The sequence below is a fragment of the Schistocerca gregaria genome, chromosome 2, assembly GCF_023897955.1.
Source record: "Schistocerca gregaria isolate iqSchGreg1 chromosome 2, iqSchGreg1.2, whole genome shotgun sequence".
NCBI lineage: Eukaryota > Metazoa > Arthropoda > Insecta > Orthoptera > Acrididae > Schistocerca > Schistocerca gregaria.
In genome coordinates, this window is record NC_064921.1 from 1025073702 (window position 1) to 1025099573 (window position 25872).

The following is a 25872-nucleotide window of genomic DNA, read 5'->3' on the forward strand; positions in this document are numbered from 1 at the left end:
TTCCACACTGTAGCGCCTAGAACCGCTCGGCCACCCCGGCCGGTCGTTTACTAAAAGTTACTGTATAATTCTGACCCGAGTGCCGGGTATGTGCTGTTGGGATTAAGTTATAGACTGGTTCAGTACATGCTTGTTTCTGGCCTGTAAATTTCCTGAGCCGTTGGAAAATTATTTGAAGTAAAATACTTTGAATTTCATAGCTGATTCAAAATGTTCAAATGTGTGTGAACTAGGGACCAAACTGCTGAGGTCATCGGTCCCTAGACTTTTTTTTTCTGACTGGTTTGATGCAGCCCGCCACGAATTTCTTTCCTGTGCTAACCTCTTCATCTCAGAGTAGCACTTGCAACCTACGTCCTCAACTATTTGCTTGACGTATTCCAATCTCTGTCTTCCTCTACAGTTTTTGCCCTCTACAGCTCCCTTTAGTACCATGGAAGTCAATCCCTCATGTCTTAGCAGATGTCCTATCATCCTGTCCCTTCTCCTTATCAGAGTTTTCCACATATTCCTTTCCTCTCCGATTCTGCGTAGAACCTCCTCATTCCTTATCTTATCAGTCCACCTAATTTTCAACATTCTTCTATAGCACCACATCTCAAATGCTTCTATTCTCTTCTGTTCCGGTTTTCCCACAGGCCATGTTTCACTACCATACAATGCTGTACTCCAGATGTACATCCTCAGAAATTTCTTCCTCAAATTAAGGCCGGTATTTGATATTAATAGACTTCTCTTGGCCAGAAATGCCTTTTTTGCCATAGCGAGTCTGCTTTTAATGTCCTCCTTCCTCCGTCCGTCATTGGTTATTTTACTGCCTAGGTAGCAGAATTCCTTAACTTCATTGACTTGAGGAACCATCAATCCTGATGTTAAGTTTCTCGCTGTTCTCATTTCTACTACTTCTCATTACCTTCGTCTTTCTCCGATTTACTCTCAAACCATACTGTGTACTCATTAGACTGTTCATTCCGTTCAGCAGATCATTTAATTCTTCTTCACTTTCACTCAGGATAGCAATGTCATCAGCGAATCGTATCATTGATATCCTTTCACCTTGTATTTTAATTCCACTCCTGAACCTTTCTTTTATTTCCATCATTGCTTCCTCGATGTACAGATTGAAGAGTAGGGGCGAAAGGCTACAGCCTTGTCTTACACCCTTCATAATACGAGCACTTCGTTCTTGATCGTCCACTCTTATTATTCCCTCTTGGTTGTTGTACATATTGTATATGACCCGTCTCTCCCTGTAGCTTACCCCTACTTTTTTTAGAATCTCGAACTGCTTGCACCAATTTATATTGTCGAACGCTTTTTCCAGGTCGACAAACCCTATGAACGTGTCTTGATTTTTCTTGAGCCTTGCTTCCATTATTAGCCGTAACGTCAGAATTGCCTCTCTCGTCCCTTTACTTTTCCTAAAGCCAAACTGATCGTCACCTAGCGCATTCTCAATTTTCTTTTCCATTCTTCTGTATATTATTCTTGTAAGCAGCTTCGATGCATGAGCTGTTAGGCTGATTGTGTGATAATTTTCGCACTTGTGAGCTCTTGCCGTCTTCGGAATTGTGTGGATGATGCTTTTCCGAAAGTCAGATGGTATGTCGCCAGACTCATATATTCTACACACCAACGTGAATAGTAGTTTTGCTGCCACTTCCCCTAATGATTTTAGAAATTCTGAAGGAATGTTATCTATCCCTTCTGCCTTATTTGACCGTAAGTCCTCCAAAGCTCTTTTAAATTCCGATTCTAATACTGGATCCCCTATATCTTCTAAATCGACTTCTGTTTCTTCTTCTATCACATCAGACAAATCTTCACCCTCATAGAGGCTTTCAATGTATTCTTTCCACCTATCTGCTCTCTCCTCTGTTTTTAACAGTGGAATTCCCGTTGCACTCTTAATGTTACCACCGTTGCTTTTAATGTCACCAAAGGTTGTTTTGACTTTCCTGTATGCTGAGTCTGTCTTTCCGACAATCATATCTTTTTCGATGTCTTAACATTCTTCCTGCAGCCATTTCGCCTTAGCTTCCCTGCACTTCCTATTTAGTTCATTCCTCAGCGACTTGTATTTCTGTATTCCTGATTTTCCCGGAACATGTTTGTACTTCCTCCTTTCCTCAATCAACTGAAGTATTTCTTCTGTTACCCATAGTTTCTTCGCAGCTACCTTCATTGTACCTATGTTTTCCTTCCCAACTTCTGTGATGGCTCTTTTTAGAGACGTCCATTCCTCTTCAACTGTGTTGCCTACTGCGCTATTCCTTATTGCTGTATCTATAGCGTTAGAGAACTTCAAACGTATCTCGTCATTCCTTAGTACTTCCGTATCCCACTTCTTTGCGTATTGATTCTTCCTGACTAATGTCTTGAACTTCAGCCTACTCTTCATCACTACTATATTGTGATCCGAGTCTATATCTGCTCCTGGGTACGCCTTACAATCCAGTATCTGATTTCGGAATCTCTGTCTGACCATGATGTAATCTAATTGAAACCTTCCCGTATCTCCCGGCCTTTTCCAAGTATACCTCCTCTTCTTGTGATTCTTGAACAGGGTATTCGCTATTACTAGCTGAAACTTGTTCAGAACTCAATTAGTCTTTCTCCTCTTTCAGTCCTTGTCCCAAGCTCATATTCTCCTGTAACCTTTTCTTCTACACCTTCCCCTACAACTGCATTCCAGTCGCCCATGACTATTAGATTTTCGTCCCCCTTTACATACTGCATTATCCTTTCAATATCCTCATACACTTTCTCTATCTGTTCATCTTCAGCTTGCGACGTCGGCATGTATACCTGAACTATCGTTGTCGGTGTTGGTCTGCTGTCGATTCTGATTAGAACAACCCGGTCACTGAACTGTTCACAGTAACACACTCTCTGCCCTACCTCCCTATTCATAACGAATCCTACACTTGTTATACCATTTTCTGCTGCTGTTGATATAACCCGATACTCATATGACCAGAAATCCTTGTCTTCCTTCCACTTCACTTCACTGACACCTACTATATCTAGACTGAGCCTTTGCATTTCCCTTTTCAGATTTTCTAGTTTCCCTACCACGTTCAAGCTTCTGACATTCCACGCCCCGACTCGTAGAACGTTACCCTTTCGTTGATTATTCAACCTTTTTTCTCGTGGTAACCTCCCCCTTGGCCGTCCTCTCCCGGAGATCCGAATGGGGGACTATTCCGGAATCTTTTGCCAATGGAGAGATCATCATGGCACTTCTTCAATTACAGGCCACGTGTCCTGTGGATACAACTACTTAAACTAACTTATGCTAAGAACTCGAACCTCTGTCGGGTGGGGCTGAGCAATACGTGAAATGGCGCCTTAAACCGCACTGCTACTCAGCGCGGCTCGCTGATTGAGATTTGGCCGTTCTGCAATGATTTAAAGATTATCTTAGAGTTTTAAGTACTTTCGGCTGTTGAAGTTACGGCGGGTAGTTTTTTCGTATATATGTGTTAACTATGTTTGTGCTTACATATATTTGGTGTGTTATGCTTAGCTTTGCCGGCCGGAGTGGCCGTGCGGTTCTAGGCGCTACAGTCTGGAACCGGGCGACCGCTACGGTCGCAGGTTCGAATCCTGCCTCGGGCATGGATGTGTGTGATGTCCTAAGGTTAATTAGGTTTAATTAGTTCTAAGTTCTAGGCGACTGATGAGCACAGATGTTAAGTCCCATAGTGCTCAGAGCCATTTGAACCATTTTTTTGCGTAGCTTATTTATTGTATTGTAAAAGCCTCGTAACTAAATCGGTGACGTGGAGGCCGTACGCTCTAGTGAACAGAGGTGGTTCGTTGCGACCACATTGAAACTGGGGGTCTTCACTTTGTACAGTAGACCTTACCTGGCGTCAATTTCTGGAGACAGCAATTGTACAGATTGTATTTTGTTTTCTTTAAAGAACGTCTTTTAAATAATACGTTTATTTGTGTGGCTATCTTCCGCAGCAGCTGTTAACATCTGTTATAGGCTATCTGTCTTGAGCTGACTGTAATGTAATTAAAAAGAATTACACCACATGCGTTTCGCTTTTATTTACAAAGCATCTACTGTGGTATTCTGTAAATTGGATACACAAGTTTGTACATTTATTTTTTATTCTTTTAGGTTCAAAAAACCGTTTTCTTTATGAAGTAGGACTGCAAGCTACTTACGTTGTTTCTTTACATAGTCTGCACCTTCTCCTCTTGCTAACAGTGGTTGACTTCAGGCTTCATTTCACATCTGCAGTTTTTGGCATTTAGCGTTATTTCCTGCGCTGCACTGTTTATAACTGACTTTCTTAACGGTTTTGCATTCATCACTGCCACAGTGTTTATGCCTATTCGTCGGCCGCTGTGACCGAGCGGTTCTAGGCGCTTCAGTCCGGAACCGCGCAGCTGCTATGGTCGCAGGTTCGAATCCTGCCTTGGCCATGGATGTGTGTTATTTCCTTAGGTTACTTAGGTTTACGTAGTTCTAAGTCTAGGGGACTGATGACCTCAGATATTAAGTCCCATAGTGCTTAGAGCCATTTCAACCAATTTTATGCCTATTCGTTTGTTTTCTTTCCCGTTGTGAGTACTGTGAACTATGAAACGATCTTGCGTATGTGTGTGTGTGTGTGTTTTTTTTGTGTGTTTTTTTGTGTTTGTGTTTTTTGTTTTTTGTGATTGTTTTCTTTGTGTTTGTTTTTTTGTGTTTGTGTGTTTTTGTGTTTGTGTGTTTTTGTTTTTTGTTGTTTTTGCGTGCGCGTGTTCTTTTTTTGCGTGCGCGTGTTTTTATTGCGTGGGCGTGTTTTTGGCGTGTTTTTATTGCGTGGGCGTGTTTTTATTGCGTGGGCGTGTTTTTATTGCGTGGGCGTGTGTTTTTTGCGTGCGCGCGCGTGTGCTTTTTGGGTGCGCGCGCGTGTGCTTTTTGGGTGCGCGCGGGTTTTTTTGCGTCCGCGCGCGTGTTTCTTGCGTGCGCGCGGTTTTTTTTTGCGTGCGCGCCCGTTTTTTTTGCGTGCGTTTGTGAGTTAGTGAAATTGCTTTGTATGTAGGTAGAGACGTGAGAGGGGTGTTTTCTTTTGGTGATTCATTGTTTTAAAGTTCATGCATCATCACTGAGTTTTACGAATTTAGCTGGCTGGAGAATTTACTTAAATACCTCAATGCTTCAAATGAGTGTTTAATAATTACCTTTGGTTGGAGTTATTTTTAATTAAAAGCATTCTAATCAAAATTATTATGTGCTATCACGTATTTAGGACGTGTTGTATTGTAAAAGAAAAGGTTAAAGCTGTTCCCACACTTCCGAGTTTCTGGAGTGTTTAAAGAAATTTCTTGAAACTATTGTGGTATTTATTGAAGCCCAGCACCGTACCACTCCACCACCTAGCTCCCTACCGTCCCATATACAGTTATACTGGAAAATATAACTACATATGAAATAAATGGGCCAAAATAAACTCAGTATCATCTGTGCATAAGACAGAAACGTACTTATGTGCAATCGTTGAACAGAAAGTCCCTTTTTCTGTCTTTCTTGGAAACAAACAATTCAGTATTGTTTTCATTGAATTTATGTAGGCCTATATTTTGAGCTTTTGAGTAATCCCCTTTTCTTTTTACAGAATTACCAATGCGCTCGACTTGGCACCAGTCACTGTATTTCCTGAAAACGCCTTGACCATACTCAGAGGTGTGAAGCATCTTTCTGCTTCAGCAGTAGCCTTATAGGTATGAAACTCCTTTGTCACTGTATGTTTTTGAAAAATGTTGTAAACAGGAAAATAGACGGTAATGTCTCTCATAGGTGGAAGCCTAACCATGTGTATATAGCTCCTGGGTATACTGAGAGACGAATTGCTAAGGAACTGTCTTTCATAATCCTGAAGGCTCAGTTTTAAAAAAGCATACTGCAGAATTGAAATTTACAAATGAAAGTCGCACTTTATTTGGCACTTTATTACATGGCGTTCGGGAGGACGATGGTTCAAACCGGCCATTCTAATTAAGGTTTTCCGTGTTTTCACTAAACCCCTTAAGGCTAATGACTGGATGGTTGCTGCGAAAGGGCGCGGCCGCCTTCCTTCTCCATCCTTCCCTAATCCGAGCTTGTACTCCCTCTGTAATGACATCGTTGTCCACGGGACGTTAAACACTAATATCCCCCTTCCCGTCCTCCTCTTCGATTTTAACTTTTTCGTGGGGTAGAATACCTATCAGTTTCGAATCACAGCGTTATCGGATATTAGTGTTTTTTATAAGAATCGTACTAATTTTGTGGCTCCGCATTATGTGGGGTACGTCGTACGAATGTGCTCCAAAGTTGAAACCATCATTGCTCCACGATACGAGAGGACATAGTTTTCCGACATCGCTAATCGTTCTTAGATCGATGCTGGAAGATTCCCTGACAGTCCTCCGCCCCCCTCCCAAAAAGGAAGAGTACGATAGTAGACGGGCTAATTAGAGCGCTGTACTTTCTTTTGAAAGGTCGTCGAGCAGACGCGCAAAACTATAGGGCTATCCCTGTGATATCGATCTGTTGTAGAATTTTAGAAGATGTTTTTTGCTCGCGTATGATGTCACTTCTGGAAACCCAGAATCTACTCTGTAGGAATCAACATGGATTCCGGAAACAGCGATCGTGTGAGACCCAACTCGCTTTATTTGTTCATGAGACCCAGAAATTATTAGATACAGGCTCCCAGGTAGATGCTATTTTCCTAGATTTCCGGAAGGCGTTCAATACAGTTCTGCACCGTCGCCTGATAAACAAAGTAACAGCCTACGGAATATCAGACCAGCTGTGTGGCTGGATTGAAGGGTTTTTAGCAAACAGAACACAGCATGTTGTTATCAATGGAGAGACGTCTAGAGGCGTTAAAGTAACCTGTGGCGTGCCACAGGGGAGTGTTATGGGACCATTGATTTTCACAATTTATATATAAATGACCTAGTAAATAATGTCGGAAGTTACATGCGACTTTTCGTGCATGATGCGTAGTACACAGAGAAGTTGCAACATTAGAAAATTGTAGCCAAATGCCGGAAGATCTGCAGCGGATAGGTACTTGGTGCAGGGAGTGGCAACTGACCCTTAACATAGACAAATGTAATGTATTGCGAATACATAGAAAGAAGGATCCTTTATTGTATGATTATATGATAGCGGAACAAACACTGGTAGCAGTTACTTCTGTAAAATATCTGGGAGTATGCGTACGGAACTTTTCTGCATGAGGTACCGAATATATTGCTTCCCCCTACTTATACCTCCCGAGGAGATCACGAATGTAAAATTAGAGAGATTCGAGCGCGCACGGAGGGTTTCCGGCAGCCGTTCTTCCCGCGAACCATACGCGACTGGAACAGGAAAGGGAGGTAATGACAGTGGCACGTGAAGTGCCCTCTGCCACACACCGTTGTGTGGCTTGCGGTGTTAAAATGTAGAAGTGAATGTAGACTTGCGCTACCAGGTCAGGTCAGAATCATAACCCATGTGTCATTGTGCGACCTTAACCCGGTGAACGCTCAACGTTTATTGCGAAGGACAAGCACGCAAGGACGTCAGGGAGGGGGGTAGGGGAGGAGGCGGGGTAACGATGCCAGCTCCAGCCGGAGCCAGTTGCCAGGTGACGTGGGTCGGTCGCTGAGCGGCCTGAATGTTGCAGTGGACGTGAGACTCGACAGCCAGACTCCATTAGCGCTGGCGCCGCGACCCGCGCTGACCCAGACCAACCCTCCAGTGGAGGTTGCTGTGGTGTCACGGCGGCCGTCAGCCGCTGTCGGTCGTAAAAACATTCCACACTAACTGCGTTCAAAACTTCGCACATCAGCCTATACAGTGAAACTGAGGGTCATCACAGACTTGAAAACTAAGGTCTTCAGTGGCATCTACATCTGCGTGATTACTCTGCTATTCACAATAAAGTGCCTGGCAGAGGGTTCAATGAACCACCTTCATGCTGTCTCTCTACCGTTCCACTCTCGAACCGCACGCGGGAAAAACGAGCACTTAAATTTTTCCTTGCGAGCCCTGATTTCACTTATTTTATCGTGATGATCATTTCTCCCAATGTAGCTGAGTGCCAACAGAATGTTTTCGCAATCGAAGGAGAAAACTGGTGATTTAAATTTCAGGAGAAGATCCCGTCGCAACGAAGAACGTCTTTGTTTTAATTATTGCCTCTCCAATTCACGTATCATGTCTGTGACACTATCTCCCCTATTTCGCGATAATCCAAAACGAGCTGCCCTTCTTCGTACTTTTTCGATGTCATCCGTCAGTCCCACCTGATGCGGATCCCACACCGCACAGCAGTACTCCAGAATAGGGCGGACAAGCTTGGTGTAAGCAGTCTCTTTGGTAGACCTGTTGCACCTTCTAAGTGTTCTGCCAACGAATCGCAATCTTTGATTTGCTCTACCCACAACATCATCTATGTGATCGTTCCAGTTTAGGTTATTTGTAATTGTAATCCCTAAGTATTTAGTTGAATTTACAGCCCTCAGATTTGTGTGGCTTATCGCGTAATCGAAATGTAGCTGATTTGTTTTAGTACTGATGTGAATAACTTCGCGCTTTTCTTTATTCAGAGTCAACTTCCACTTTTCGCACCATACAGATATCTTATCTAAATCATTCTGCAATTCTGTTATGTTGTTTCTGTGACTGGACTGAGGACTCTCTTCCAGATAGACCTCCACACGCCGTTCTTAACCGAACAAAATGTAGAGATAAAGGAAGTTACGGTCTAAAGTATAGGAGCGTTACAGGTTGCAGTATAAAGAGTGGTCATAAAGTCTCGAATAATTTCTAAGGAATTGTACATAACTATAATCTATTTCTCTGCTAATGAGTTAGATGTGTCAAAACCAACGGTTCCGAGAGGTTTACGCATTACGCCAAAGAAAAATTCGTACCATATTCACGTGTTTCACAAATTAGACAACAAAACTTACGCAACTCGCCAAGTTTGGTATTAAGATTTTGTTGAAGATGCACACAAAGAACACTTCATGAATCTTTACTGTTAAGGCCAAGTACCATACCTATGAAAATAAGAAACATAACAGCCGCGTATGGGGTAGCGAGCCAATTGACACTAAGAGTGAATGACACCTCAAGCTATCACTGAATGTATAAGAGGCACACTAAGAGTGAATGTATGCCTTGATTTTACAAATGCTACAGTTTGTAGACTCTTCGTTTTTGCAGTGGAGATAATCGCAGGAAACATTTACCTCTGCAGGGTGATTCTCGAAGATATGTAAAGATTATGTTACTCTTCAAGTAAAACTAAAGAAAAAGAGGCATTGGTCCGCAAATTTTTAGTTACGGAGTTACGGCTAGTAAAAGATTTTGCCTGAAATTTATCAACTTCGCTAATGTGAAAGCATCGCAAGACTGTACTAGGTTAAATTAAACCACGATTTCAATTTATTTTGTTGTTGTTAATATCGGGAATCAAATAAAAGATGTCCCAGACACGTATCTGCAGTAGTTTTCCAGAACATCCACAGAAGCAAAGACGTAATTTCGTAAAATTTTTAATTTATTATCTTCTTGGACAAATTTGTTTTTTAAAGTCAAGACAATTTCACAAAGTGTTCAACAGATCTTGTAGAGAATTTAATTTTAGAAAAATTATGGTAATAACCTTAAATGAAACTGTATGAATGGGTCAGACAATCTGCTTTTATTAATACAATAGCACACATGAATGTGGTGTCACGTAAATACACTGTTATTATGTTCTTTCACTGAACAATACAAAAAAAAACGAAATCGTTTCAAGGTTAGAAAACGACTGAAACAACTCCATAACGGTTGCCAATAACGACTTTCTTAATGGAACGCTTCTACATTCTTAATGGAACTAAACAAATTTACTTGTATAATAATCTTTGCTTCTCTGGTTGTGTTGGATAACTACTGCAGATACACGTCTGGCACATGTTTTATTAGATTCACCAGACCAATAACAACAAAATAAATGGAAATCGTGCTTTACTTTAACCTCGTACAGTTTTTCAATGGCTTCATATTAGCGAAGTTGATAAATTTCAGGCAAAATCTTTTATTAGCTGTAGTTCCGTAACTAGACATTTGCGTACGTACAGAACAAAGTTAACAGATATCCAGGATCTAAGAACCGCATCCGACGACGTAGCGTCGGCTACTGCTCGAGATACGCTTCAGAATGTATTCACATCTGCTTTTAAACTGAGAGAGTAACTCTTCGAGGTGGATAGAGGTCACGTTGAACAGCAATGAAAATGAATACATTGGCTGAGAAACATATATACGTATTATGTAAATGCATCAATTATTTCATAGAAATGGATTGAGACCTTATGACTACCCTGTATGCTACCTAAAAAAGAGCACGAAGTGCGCTCAAGACACGCACACAGCATCTGCTGGCGAGTAAATAATTAGAGCTGCGATTCTCTGTGAGAGGTAAATGGCCGCCAAATACTTACCACTCCTGGCAGGGCATCTAATGGCCGCTAACAGCGTCAGATGTTGCGCTATCACTGTGAAAGACGTGGAGATGCCCCGTACTCGCGTGAGATAGCGTTACCAGCATACAACAACGTGAAAGCGGCCTTCTTTTTGTCTTCACTCGGGCTGCTCGTAGAATCGTTCAATATCCAGATTCTTGTGGCATTTAGATGTGAGAGTTGCCCGACGCTGGACTGCATGGGAATGTGGGGGCAGTCACACGTGTCCTCGAGATTCCGGTCGACCAAGCCTAACCGCCAAGAGGGAGGATCGCTCAGTTGTGCACCGAGCATATTGCAACTCCTACATGTCGGCATCTGCCGTCCGAGAACGGAATCCCTGCAAGCTTTCTGTATCATCCAGCCCGTGAAGTCGGAGACCCGCAGCAGCCAGACTACGGAATTAATATACTGCCGTTAACACCGCAAAGCAAACAGCTGCGTTCCGAGTGGTGATGGGACCGATGATGAATGGGGTCACATTACCTTCACTGGTGGATCGGGGATCTGCTTTACACCGGCGACTATCACCGGCGATTTCAGCGATGACCTGGGCACATGTCCCATTCTTCAAATGTTTTGGAGAGGCACAACGATGTAAACTCTGTGGTCATGGTGCGTGTAGCCATCCTGCATGACTTCAGGGCACACCTGGTAGTGATTGACGCAACTCTGACGCCACAACGGCGCATCACAAACGTCCTAAGTCTTCCTGTGTCCCCTCTCCCGTGGTGTCACTTTTGAACAGGACAATGCTCGCCCACTTGCCCAAACTTGGCTCTTTGTCTGTGAGCTGTCTTCGTGATGCTGAGGTACTACCGTGGTCAGCAAGGTCGCCAGATCTTTCCGCGACAGAACATGTGCGAGACTATTAGACCTCCTTCACGGTGGCAGTATCGATGACGTCAGTCACCGGTTACAGCACTTACGGGCCAGTTTGCCTCAGGGGAGGTCACAACTGCTTCGTCACACCCTTCATAATCGAATCAGTGCATGCATGGGGACTAGAGGAGTTGCAACGTCTTCCTTAAAGAGATACTCATATTGACAACTTGGTAAGGCGCCACCCGTGTTATTTTTACTTGATATCTGGTTGAAAAATTTGGCGTCTGGCATTCGTAAGAAGCCAGTTTTGGAGGGTGAACTGACTCCCGTATTACGGGGGCGAAAACTGAAGTTCTGACTGTGTGCCTACGACATTGTTATATAACTTAGTACCTTCGAAAACAGTATACTAATAAGGAAGAAATTGAAATACGTGAACACTTTTATACGACAGTCAATTTATTTCACTTTAAATTCAAATATTACGCCTCTGCTTGTTGTGATCGCACTCACTTTACACAATTACACTAATTCGTCACGAGCTTATATGAGTTTAGCGTTGCCGATTCCATACGGTAGAGCCACCTTTAAATTATATAACAACTACCAAGATACGAAACTGACCCTGTGCTTGAAATTTATTACTTTCACCACGAGCGCTTTTATCATCAACATACACGCCCTACTCCGTGCTGGCTCTGGCGTGACTCGTTCCACTGCGCCAAATGATCTCTTGGCGCCAATTTGTCCCTCCTAGAACAATGGGGCACTCCCGTCAGCGATGAAGCTGCGTTATAGCAAAGAACACTAAGGATAGATTCGATCCGTCAGCTGCAGGCCGGGGTGGCCGAGCGGTTCTAGGAGCCACAGTCTGGAACCGCGCGACCGCTACGGTGGCAGATTCGAATCCTGCCTCGCGCATGGACGCGTGTGATGTCCTTAGGTTAGTTAGGTTTAAGTAGTTCTAAGTTCTAGGGGAATGATGACGTCAGAAGTTAAGTACCATAGTGCTCAGAGCCATTTGAACCATTTGATCCGTCAGCTACATGACCGATATCTGTATACTTACAAGTTATTTGTAAATTTGACTCTGGTTTGTAATCACTGAAATACATCGCGTACCCTCTAATCCGTGAGCTATCGTATCATTTGCTCCTCCCCCTGCTCGGTGCTTCACTTGTTTTGTTAAGCAGTGTTTATAAATTATCTAGTGGACAACATCGGAGGCGCCATAAACATGTTCGCAGTTGATGATGTTTGTATGAAGAAAGCAATGCCAGAAGGCTGTAGACAACTGCACAATGGGTTGCAGAGGATTACTGATCACCACAAGGACTGAAAGGAAATAAATGCAACATAATAGGCGGAAACGTTCATTGCTGTACGATACACTACTGGTGACAAACCACTGCTGACAGTAATTACCGGAAAATACCTGGCAGTAACCATCCGGAGCGACCTAAAGTGGAATGAGCGCGTAAAACAAACAGAAGGGAAAGAAGACATGAGGCTGACATTCACAGAAAGAATTTTAAAGAAATCAAGGTGTCGGCGGAACAAAGCGCTAACCCACAATTTACTAAGGATTAGCGTGATCGCTTTATCTCTTTTGTGCACTACATGGAGATAACAAGTACTTACATATGTACTGCTAAAGAGTGCTGTCTACAATATAACTTGCTTTTTCTTACTGCGTTTGAATTGAACCAAACGTATAACATGCAGTAACGCGAAATACGTTCTTGTGTGTTAGCATTTTCTTTCGTCGATTCCTTCAACTTCATCGACGAAAGTATTGGCTTATAAAACACTTTTTCCATCGATTCCCGAGTATTTGTTATCAGTCTGAGACCTTTACCAGGTTTTACTAACTGGAGAGATAGATACTAATGAAAAGCTCCGCGTTTCGTTACACGATCGCTCAGTCTGCATGAGAGGGGTACGGAGACGGTCTACAAACTCCAGTGGAAGACGTTACGGCAGAGACACTATACGAGGGCGTGCTTGAAAGTAATTCTTCCGATTTTTAAATGTGAAAACACTTGCAGCTTTCGAAGCTATATCTTTACTCTTCATGTCTACAAATTGATTTCTCAACATAATCACCCTAGCGACAAAATCGCTTCTCTCAACGAGAGATCGTTTTTCTGTTACTGTCGCTGAGGAACGTTTGACGGGACCACCGCTTCATCACTATCAGAGTAAAGTCTTCGAAGGAGTTCTTTAAGTTTTGGCAACAGATGAAAATCGGATGGGGCCAAATCGAGACTGTATGGAGAATGATCGGTTGCAGTGAACCCAATGCGTCGGGTTGTTGCAGAGTTTGTGTGTAGTCTGGCGTTGTCATGAAGAAGGTGAGAATACCCCATGTGTGGACGATCTCCTCGAATTCGAAACTCGATTACACCACGCTGTTTCTCACGCACCGACACAGTTCCGTTACACACCGCAATGTATCACGCTACAGTTCGGAGCCCTGTAGCGCCAGTAGGTTGGTGCAAATATGTATACATGAAGAATAAAGATGTAGAAAGTTAACAACGTTTGCTTTATTGCAAAAGCTTTATGTGTACTACCTACAAAATTCGGAGGTGCTTACTTTCAGTATACCCTCGTACATCACGGAGAGAATTAACGCTAAAAGTTCGATAATGCGAGAAATTAGATCTAATGTGGAGCTTTACCGACAACCGTTATTCCCACGCGTCATTCACGAATCGAACAGGGAAGATGAAAAGAGGCAATCATGCAAGAGGTACTCTCCGCCACAAACCGTAAAGTGATTTGCGGAGCATAGATATAGATGCAGATTACAACAACATGTACATATATATTGATTCCAATTGTTCGGATTGCTCGAGTCCCTTTAAGCGTGTACCACGTAACATTAGCTCTTTTATAAGTCATCTCTGTTTAATAAGACGTCGAGTGAAGTCATCCATTGGATTTTAATATTGTGTTACTTGGCAGCATATTTAATTTTTAACGTTCCTCTAAAACCTATACACCACCTCTGAAATTTCATTAACAAACCATATCGTACCTTTATTTAAAGGAGATAGGTTAGTTGTTCCAAAACCTAGTATATAAACTAAATTAAAAAATATTCCCAGAAGACAAAAAATAGTCCTTTTGCAAATTATTTGTTGAAAAAGTAGTGTAGATATCGCATATTAAACTAATTGCGAATTATTTTGGGTTTCCGTATTGCGCAAACACTTGATGTACATTAATGGTAGTCTTAATAAAATATAGTTCATCGTACAAAATCTAAGAATTTTCTTTAGATTAGAAACGGCATGTTTGTAAGAAACTCGTAACCATAACAGGGCAAGTATGTTTGCGTATTGTTAGGTAGAAGGGAAATTTTTATGTGAGACAAATGAACCAACGTAATGATGAACTCCTTGTTCTACTTTTTACTAAACACAATTAGTGAAACACAAACTTGTGTTCATTTGCTTAGTGACTGGACTGAAGAATTCCTATCAAATAGCATTTAGTATGTCACTCTTAACGGGAAGAAAACTTTTGACGCAAAATATCTCTGGACGTACGCCGAAGTAGTGTTATTGGACCATAAACGAGTCTATAAATGATGTAGGCTATAATGTCGGAAGCTCCAGGAGTATGTTCGTGGATGCTGCATGTAGAGAAACCACTACGAAATGCACGAAAATCTGTATAGGATGGCACCTGGTGCAGAGACCGGCAGTTGACTCTCAAAGTAAACGGATGTAACGTATTTAGCACGAAAAGGCGAGAAGATGCATCATTATTTGACTACAACTTTGCCTAACAGTCAGTGGAAACACTCACATCCACTGAATATCCGGGATTATGGGTACAGAGTGATTTAAAGTGAAGTGGTCACATAAAATTAGTTGCAGGGAAGGAAGATGACAGATTCATTGGAAGAAACCTTAGGAAGTGTAGTTCAGCCACGAAGGAGGTACGTTACAAAATTACCGTTCGGCCAATTCTTGAATGTTGCTCTGTCAGACTATCCTTATCAGGTAGGACTGAGAGAGGAAATAGAGAAGATCGAAAAGATTAATATGCGTTTCATCACAGGATTTTTTGGCACTCTCGAACGCGTAACGGAGTAGCTCATCCGAGTCCAGTGGCAGGTGCTACAAGGGAAGTTTTGTGCACACCCGACGTGGTTCACTGCTAAAATCCAGAGAGCGTGTGTCCGTAGAAAAGTCAACGGAAAGGCCATGACGACATGATGATATAACTGGTGTGCCTGAGTGTACACAGAGGTCACCGGCAGTCGTTTTCTCTCCGCGGATCATTCACAACTGGAATGGTAAAGGAGGAAAGTGACAGTAGTACATTAAGTACCTTCCTCACACGCACCTTAAGGTTGTGAGTAGAGTAATGACGTGTATGTAGATTTACACAGAATAATTAGTTATCAGCCTGCTATTTCATGGATCATAACTGCTACTCCTCGCTATCACGTCAAGTGAGTCAGTATACAATGACAGTACAAATTGCCGCAGAAAAATATGACAACATGCTGAGCATTTACGCGATACCTTAAGTTATACTAATTTTGCAACAGGTGTCCAGTGGTCTGTACAATCTCTCTCTTAAATAGACTTCCAGTAAAACACACACACACACACACACACACACACACACACACACACACACACACACTACACCCTGAGAAATTATTCCTCGGAGGCGATGGTCAAGCAGATATTTCATTTTGTGCGTAAAGTTAGTTTTTATTATCTATTAAGATCTATGCATCACTGAATAAGGGGTAAAGCTTTTGTGAGTAACTCACTCCCATCTGTTCCACACTAAGCCTAAGTGACGACCAATGTCAATCATTTCTCCTTCTACGTATAGTATTGTATTTATAAAAAAAAAATGTGATTGATTGTTGGCGGAAAACTTTGCAGGAGTAAATGTGCTATGAGGCTGTGTCAGCATGCTGAACTGTTTAAGGACCTATCTAGAAGTGGTTTTAGAGTGCACAACGCTCATTACACTTATTATACACTTCTGCACAACAAAACCTTTTTCCTCGATGACAACAAATATGATGCTATAAGACATTTGATAACGAAAAATGGAAGAGAAAGTCAAATTTATCCCATTTACAACTCAAAAAACTGATATTTACCGCAACGCAAGAGTTGCAAAGCTTTTGCCTTTAGGAAGATCTGCTTTTTCAGTTACGGTTCTTACCCAAGTAAATACCCAAAATTGAAATTATAACGTTTCACTTACTGATTTGCCGTCATGTGTTTTTTCTCATAGTGAGGTTTTGTGCAGTGCTGAATTGCCTGTTCTCTATTTTATCTAAATTCAGTGGCATATTAACTATCAAAAATATTATTTGCATTTCCAAGTGTTGAAATTGCTCAGCGAAACTTGACTATAATATCAGCATCGTCAGCAGAGAGAACTATTTCTGTCTCTTCGATGTATGATGGAAGGTCAGTTATATATAATAAGAACAAGAGCGGACCCAGTATCGATCCCTGTGGGCACCTGTAGTGCTATTCTACATTCTGAAGACAGTATTTCGCTATGCATACTGCCTGGGTTTCTTAATGAACATCTGTGCGTCTTTTTAGTTAAAAGACGAAAACCAGTTACCAGCAATTTCTCTGATACCATAACTGGAGCTTGTGTGAATACGGTGAACTACAAAATAAAATGCTTTTAACAAATCACAGACAAAATCAGTTGTCAATATTTCGTCTTTAAAATTTTTTAAATCTGATTAGTGAATTGAAAAATAGCATGTTCTGTGGGAGATCCTTTTGCAATCCGAAATCGAAGTATCTTATTTTGAAAGAAGTGTATTGTGATTGTTGTATACTATACTTTTCCAGTACTTTCGGGAAAGAGGTAAGTAGTGAGACTGTTCGATAATATCTAATCTACCTTTCATGTAAAGTAACCTGCCAGTACCATATTTCAGTCTGGCAAGAAATGTTCCCTGTGATATAGTAATGCATCGCATAAGTGACTAAATACACTGCATATGCTCCCATACGAAGAAAATTATTTTGGTATTCAAGATGTTATCAATTCCATGAGAGGTTTGTTTTAGGGGAAATTAGTAACATTCTTAATTTATTTAGCAGTCACGGAAGAAAATTTCATTTGCGTGTAAATTGTAAAACTGTTTCTTGCGTGTGTTCCATTGTTTCATCCTTTGAACTCTCCATGGCAATCTTCTGAGTTACGTGAAGGAAGTAATTATCAAATATTAGACATTATACAGAGGTATTTTGATCATTTCCATAAGACAGCACAACATTTCTTGTAATATGTAGACACTTCTACTATTATGTTTGTCTTAATGTTTTTAAACAATTTCCTGTTCCTTGCACATTTTATGAAAGGTCATTCCCTACGACTGAGAAAATATGGAGACTGAATTCATTGCTGATGCGTTCGGAAAGTAGGATCCTGAAACCAGTAGTGTGGTTTTCATTTAAGGCATATTCTATAGTAATGTTGCTGTTTAAGATGGGTGTGTATTTGTATTTGTTGTGAGATTGTGCTGAGTCATGACAGATGTTTATGTGAATACAGTTGAAAAGGCTGGTACACGTAACATGCTGCAGCGACTCGTATTATGAACTCGCGAACCAAGGCGGCCAACACTTCTGTTAAATCTGTGAGATTATCGTTTAAAACAATTTTCAGTTCTGAATGTAAGATAGTTCGCGAAGAGGTGCAAAGGTATGTCATACGTCCAGAAGCGATGGAGGAAATGTTGCAAATTATTAAAGTGGCGATTAGCGCCAACAGATGTTGGAGAATTACGAAACTGAGGTTCCAGGTAGGAAAAAAAAAAAAAAAAAACATGAACGCTCCTACATGAAATCGCTACCATACCAGACATCAGATTTCTGAAATGAGGTATATAAAATTAGTAAAAACATGTGATATGTCTCTACAATATAGGCAACTCGACGGAAAAATAGTACAACTTATGTTCTTTTAAGTAGAACAACCGTATTGTTATTCGTTGCCCTCTGCCGCCTAATTCTTTGGATGTAATTAAGATGTACTTCGTAACCTGCTTGCTGGCAGTTCCCGTCCATATATCTAGTTACAATCATCATCATGAAAGGGACAGCACTTATTATATACGGGGTAGCGAATGGCAGTGTTAAAACGCAGCATTGAACTGTACTGGAAAGTATGGGGAAAAGTTCCAGAATGCACCAAACAACTTGTAGGGGAATATTATTTGACAGGCATTTATATTATAAACACAGATATTCGAGAAAGGAGGAGACAAAGTGAGAATTGAGAAAAGATGCGATGCAGCAGACGAAGCGAAGAAGAATGTAATTACTGAGTTTTTCGTGCAAGTAGAAAGTGGCAAGACGGTTGGATATCGCGTATGCACCGAACTTAAAAAGTAAATGGAAAAATAACTATTTTCAGAAACTTTTTGTGGACGTACCACTTTAGTTTAGAAGAATACAGTACGACTGATTTTTGACCACGAAGAAAAATGTTACAACACATAAAGTCCTCTGTGTTCCCTATTTCCCACTTCCAGAAGAATCGTGAATGACGACTTCATACCTAAGTTGAAAGGTATTGCATAAATAATACTACAGATTTTGTTACCCTCATGAGATGCAATTTCATTTACCATCATACTGTACGCTAGATAGGGGATATATCGAAAATGTTGTGGGAATAATGTACAGTGCTGCTCACAATATTTATAACTTTTTGTGTAAAGAATAGCAAACATGATATCGCAACCCTGTAAGAAAAGTGACAGAAGTCAATAAACGGAAATTTTTAGTTTACGTCAGTGAAAAATACGTGTCCTCCACAGGGCTGTAGTGTCAGTTTAGTTGTTGACCACTTCATTATTTGCCCCTGCAAGAACAGAGTGTTGCTGCTGGCAGGTGTGCCTCGGCCATTCAAGAAAAGCGCCACATCCATGAAAGCAGTTTTGACGATTACAGCTGTTGTAAATATTACGAAATCTGTAAACATTACGAAATTTCGTGCGTTGCAGCTTATAAGAAAACAATGGAAATTTCTGTTGTAATGGAAGTTCATACTGAACCCCTTATTCTTACTTAAAGTATTCCTACATTATATAAGCCCATTTACGATTCTATGTTTTCGTAATCAGTTTGCTTTAAATTGTACCTAACTGATGTTTCTTATCAAATTGTATTAATTTTCGTAAATTATAACTTTACATTTTTCATTATACTAGTAAAAGAATTCCAAATTATTTTTCATATTTTATTTTAACTTAAGTATCGATTTTGCCTTATCGATATTCCAGTGTCGTATTGTGTTACAACAAATTAAAAAAAATATTTGTGGTGAAGAAGTGGCGTAAATATTACATGACGTGTTATAACAAAAACAAAAAAAAAAACTTTTAGAAAAGCAAGAGAAGTGACGCGTCTCAAAGAACTAATTAATAATTACCTGGTAGCATTCCATACATGATGAAGAGTTACATATCCTTATCACTGTTGCACAGAATATAATGCTATTTACTCCCAAAAATACTTACTTGAAATTAAGAGGAAGCGTTCACTATTTCAAAGTAAGTTTTATAAAATTCCTCAAGTCGATTTTAACAGGTACTGCATTTTTAGTTGTTCACTGCTTTTTTTCTGATGTGCGATGTGTATGTTATCTTAATAGAAATCGCACAACTTCCCGCAATCAGAATGTAAGTATTATTCTCCAAGAAGAGTTATTGAAATAACGTTTAGGCCGTATGTGTAGCAGAATCGTTCACGCAGTGCGGATCAATTACGTTCCAAAGAAAGTAAAATGTTAGAAAATTTTAATATAACTAAAAAAATTTCCGCTTTTGGAAGTCTGGTGAAGCTGTAACGCAGTAAATCATCATAGATGGTAGCACTGTTATGCCGCAAATATTAAGCAGTAAATTGTCTGTTGCACTTATTTATAGTAATTTAAGATTATTGTTTCAGCTGTTCCGTTTTCGAAGTGTGTGTGTGTGTGTGTGTGTGTGTGTGTGTGTGTGTGTGTTTATAAATTAACGTGGCAGACTAGTATGTTTTAGAGCTTATGTTCTAGGAAGATAAAATTCCCAGGTATGATACGTTGTAAAGCTACCCAAAAATGAAAGTATAAGGAACGTTCATTTTCAAATTCGAAACCTAACGCCAATCCCAGTAACTGAGATCAAACTAATGACTGATTGAAAAGAGGTTACTGTAAGAGATAGACAAAATTCGTACGAAAAATATTACTAACCTCGCTACAGGAATTAACAGAGCTTGCGACCGTGCCAGTAGTGAATAGCAAATGTTCGCCGGCCGCCGCAAAACTGTTCTACGAAAGGCATTCATCTCTACATCAGGATGACAGAGGGAGCCACGCGAACGTGGAGGCATTGGGAAGGCAGGGCGGACTATGTGGTGTTCTCAAACACTACTGCTTCTTCGTCGTTGCCGCCACCGCCGACTTCGCCGATGTCGGTGCACACTTTTTGTACGAGTAGGGGCCATTTTCTACCACAAGGAGCTGAACACTAGCACACGCCAGCGCTACTACGTGGGTATACACATCTAAGGTGTTCGGGAGAGGAACACTTACTTGCGGGCAATAATTCGCAAACACATATAATCGTTCTTGGAAGCACTATCGCCCATGGTACTCGCGTACACGCGCTTCACGAAACAGCTCAACCGGTGGTGCGGTTGCGCCGCCACGTAGAGCATTGTTGCGGCGCCGCCGAGCCTAACCCATGTCGCGAGTCTTCCGGCGGGCTGGATTCGCGAAGCGCTCCATGACGGGCCACCGGCAGTACGCACGGTCGACTGTTGACCGTCTAATATTAGGCGAGGCGGCTGGGGACGGGAGCATAATGGGAGGGGCGCCGCAGCAGGCCGTGCCAGGTGGACCGAGCAGCGGCTGACTGAGGGCCCGCGCCGTTTCGCCACGGCTGCGCGGGGCCCTGATAACAGGCCGGGCGCTTTCTCGGATGGCTCAGTACGACGCCACATTTAAAGCTTATATTTTACCACTTTTGTACACAATACCGTCAATAAGTCATCTTTATCTGCATCTGCAGGGCGCAGCAAAAGGGTCCGACGATTTTTAAATATGCGAAATGTATTCGCGGTTGCGAATATGAATAACCACCAGTAGTCCCAGAAGCGGTTCCTCCCCACGCGGGTAGGAGACGCGTGGTACCAGGCGGTGAACGGGAAGGTTGTAACACGACAAGTGCTGCACGCTACTGGGATGACGGATCCCCCCCCCCCCCCCCCTTTGCCCACGTTGCCACCTCGTGGATACTGAGGAACACCGTTTAACATGTGGATCGGCGTTACACGTATGGCTACTAGTGCAGAAGATCCTTGCCTGCTACCTACGTATCGTGCCTCGCACAATTGAGCCACGGCTCCTCCTTTGTCCAGAGGATACTTATTTCCCACCTGCGAAGACTCACGCTCTCACTCTTTCGAGATGATGAGAAGATGCTACTTGATTACTGGCAATTTCTCCAGGACAGTCATAGCACACTTGAGTGTACACCCCGAAACCGACAACTACACTCCTGGAAATTGAAATAAGAACACCGTGAATTCATTGTCCCAGGAAGGGGAAACTTTATTGACACATTCCTGGGGTCAGATACATCACATGATCACACTGACAGTACCACAGGTACATAGACACAAGCAACAGAGCATGCACAATGACGGCACTAGTACAGTGTATATCCACCTTTCGCAGCAATGCAGCCTGCTATTCTCCCATGGAGACGATCGTAGAGATGCTGGATGTAGTCCTGTGGAACGGCTTGCCATGCCATTTCCACCTGGCGCCTCAGTTGGACCAGCGTTCGTGCTGGACGTGCAGACCGCGTGAGACGACGCTTCATCCAGTCCCAAACATGCTCAATGGGGGACAGATCCGGAGATCTTGCTGGCCAGGGTAGTTGACTTACACCTTCTAGAGCACGTTGGGTGGCACGGGATACATGCGGACGTGCATTGTCCTGTTGGAACAGCAAGTTCCCTTGCCGGTCTAGGAATGGTAGAACGATGGGTTCGATGACGGTTTGGATGTACCGTGCACTATTCAGTGTGCCCTCGACGATCACCAGAGGTGTACGGCCAGTGTAGGAGATCGCTCCCCACACCATGATGCCGGGTGTTGGCCCTGTGTGCCTCGGTCGTATGCAGTCCTGATTGTGGCGCTCACCTGCACGGCGCCAAACACGCATACGACCATCATTGGCACCAAGGCAGAAGCGACTCTCATCGCTGAAGACGACACGTCTCCATTCGTCCCTCCATTCACGCCTGTCGCGACACCACTGGACGCGGGCTGCACGATGTTGGGGCGTGAGCGGAAGACGGCCTAACGGTGTGCGGGACCGTAGCCCAGCTTCATGGAGACGGTTGCGAATGGTCCTCGCCGATACCCCAGGAGCAACAGTGTCCCTAATTTGCTGGGAAGTGGCGGTGCAGTCCCCTACGGCACTGCGTAGGATCCTACGGTCTTGGCGTGCATCCGTGCGTCGCTGCGGTCCGGTCCCTGGTCAACGGGCACGTGCACCTTCCGCCGACCACTGGCGACAACATCGATGTACTGTGGAGACCTCACGCCCCACGTGTTGAGCAATTCGGCGGTACGTCCACCCGGCCTCCCGCATGCCCACTATACGCCCTCGCTCAAAGTCCGTCAACTGCACATACGGTTCACGTCCACGCTGTCGCGGCATGCTACCAGTGTTAAAGACTGCGATGGAGCTCCGTATGCCACGGCAAACTGGCTGACACTGACGGCGGCGGTGCACAAATGCTGCGCAGCTAGCGCCATTCGACGGCCAACACCGCGGTTCGTGGTGTGTCCGCTGTGCCGTGCGTGTGATCATTGCTTGTACAGCCCTCTTGCAATGTCCGGAGTAAGTATGGTGGGTCTGACACACCGGTGTCAATGTGTTCTTTTTTCCATTTCCAGGAGTGTATTTGCGACCTATTTGCGCAGTGTCTTCGATAACCCCCCTCACAGTTGGGGAGTACCGGGCAGAGGATGACCGCCGCCATGGAGCTCCACACGCTGCGAAATGTTTTATCAAATTGGAACATGGAATCTGTACGCAGATGAGCCGTGCACAGGGAATGGCGTGCGGGATTTGGTTACGTTTTCTTTCTTTATTATCTATCATCATGGTATTAGTTGGAAATTCTATTTCATAGTTTAGAAGAAGCTCTTGTTCTGCTGTTCCTACGGATGTACATTCTAATTTTGTTTGTCATAACTGAAAGACGCCTTTTTCCATATAAAAAAAAGTTGGCAGAGAAAATAATTTACAATTAAAAAACAAAAATATTAAAAAAGAAAAAACAAAAACAAAAAAGAGAAACCAAGGTTTAAAGCTACAGTGCTGGAGGTACCGTGTTAGAGTCCTGCTCGTGTATTTATTTTTCTTCAAAATCGAACAAATTTTTGAATTTTATTTGAAAAAATAAAAAAATGTGGTCAGTACGACAGACTGTCAAACCTAAGGGCAAAAAAAAAAAGTTGGTAGGAAAAAAAAAAGTTGTATAAGTGAAGAACGACAATGAAAATTTGTCTCGTGCCGGGCCTCGATCGGTCGCCTTAACAGTTTTGGACATCCGCGCACGTCTCACGGTCACAATCACACTTCCATATATCGTTGCTCCTGCATCACAACCTATACTCGTACACAAATTATGCAAATCCCGTACGGGGGAGGACATTTTAATTGGGAGTAGCTGCTTGGTCTCGACGGATAAATACAACACTGTAGTGCCTGTCTTGCACGCATATCCGATGGAGCAAGCATCGCCGGCCGGAATGGCCGAGCGGTTCTAGGCGCTGCAGTCTGGAACTGCGCGGCCGCTACGGTCGCAGGTTCGAATCCTGCCTCGGGCACGGATGTGTGTGATGTCCTTAGGTTTGTTAGGTTTATGTAGTTCAAAGTCCTAGGGGACTGACGACCTCAGAAGTTAAGTCCGATAGTGCTCAGAGCCATTTGACCATGCACCGTTCTTCTTAACAATATAGGTACTACACTATCAGATTTTTAATTAATAACATCTCGCTTGTTACACAAAGTTTTGACATGTTTACTGATGCACTATTCTGAGGTAAATGTGCCATTGAATCCCCCTGTATATATATATATATATATATATATATATATATATATATATATATATAATGGTGAGTCACCCAACGTTGCCGCTGGATATATTTCGTAAACCACATCAAATACTGACGAACCGATTCTACAGACCGAATGTGAGGAGAGGGGCTAGTGTAATTGTTTAATACAAACCATACAAAAATGCACGGAAGTATGTTTTTTAACACAAATCTACGTTTTTTTTTAATGGAACCACGTTAGTTTTGCTGCCACATCTGAACATATAAAAAATACGTAATCAGTGCCGTTTGTTGCATTGTAAAATGTCAATTACATCCGAAGATATTGTGACCTAAAGTTGACGCTTGAAACCTGCGACGTTCAGTTGCGTGTTGTAAGAAACACGGGCCACGGTCGGCGAGCAGCATCTGCAGGGACATGTTTACGTTGACGACCGTGTTTACGAGTGTGGCTGTAGTGCACTGTTGTGGTTTGGTCTAGCTGTCGCAGTGTCCGCATGTAGCGCTTGCTGCTATTGTTATTCTGCATTCGTCTCCGCACGCAGACCAACTGTAGTACACCGTGTTACCATACGTCTGTGATGGTGTAGTGTTGTAGGAACTGTGACCAGGGTGTATTCGAACTCTGAAAAGGCGGAGATGATACTCACCTATGGCGAGTGTCGACGAAATGCAGCTGAAGCGTGCAGGGTGTATGTAGAACGGTACCCGGACAGAGAGCATCCAACGTGCCGCACATTGCAAAACATCTACCGCCAACTGTATGCAACAGGTATGGTCGTAGCACGCAAACGGGTCCGTAACAGGCCCGTCACAGGAGAAGCGGGTGCAGTTGGTGCGTTAGCTGCTGTTGCCATGAACCCACACATGAGTAAACAGGACATTGCGAGAGCCGGTGGACTGAGTCAAAGTAGTGTCATGCGCATACTGCATCTTCATCGCTTTCACCCGTTTCATGTGGCGCTACGGCAGCAATTACATGGTGATGACTTTAATCATCGAGTGCAATTCTGTCAATGGGCATTAACAGAGAATGCGTTGCAGTTCTACCTGTTTACCGTTGAAGCGGATTTCACAAACCACGGGGCAGTGAATCTACGGAACATGCATTACTGGTCCGTGGACAATCCTCGCTGGCTCAGACAGGTAGAGCGACAGCGACCGTGGACTGTAAATGTATGGTGCGGAATCATTGGCGACCACCTCATTGGTCCTCACTTCATTGCAGGGGCCCAAACAACTGCAACATACATCGCGTTTCTACAGAATGATCTGCCAACGTTGCTCGAAAATGTCCCACTGGAAACGCGTCGACGTATGTGGTTCAAATGGCTCTGAGCACTATGGGACTTGACATCTGTGGCCATCAGTCCCCTACAACTTAGAACTACT

General features: G+C 42.8%; 1 protein-coding gene across 6 annotated transcripts in view; it reads right to left on the reverse strand.

The window, feature by feature from the left end:
• The window catches only part of LOC126335539 (inward rectifier potassium channel 4-like), a 1139778-nt gene that overhangs the window by 409897 nt on the left and 704009 nt on the right, over positions 1 to 25872 (reverse strand). The window contains exon 1 of one of the 6 annotated variants that reach the window (XM_049998926.1): positions 20587 to 21154. The exons of 3 other annotated variants lie outside the window; for them this stretch is intronic. In XM_049998926.1, the coding sequence (XP_049854883.1) occupies positions 20587 to 20726 (140 nt within the window). In that variant the 5' untranslated portion in view covers positions 20727 to 21154. Of the gene's footprint in view, positions 1 to 20586; positions 21155 to 25872 lie in introns of those variants that run through there. 2 more of the 6 variants (XM_049998923.1, XM_049998922.1) reach the window with 2 other exon arrangements.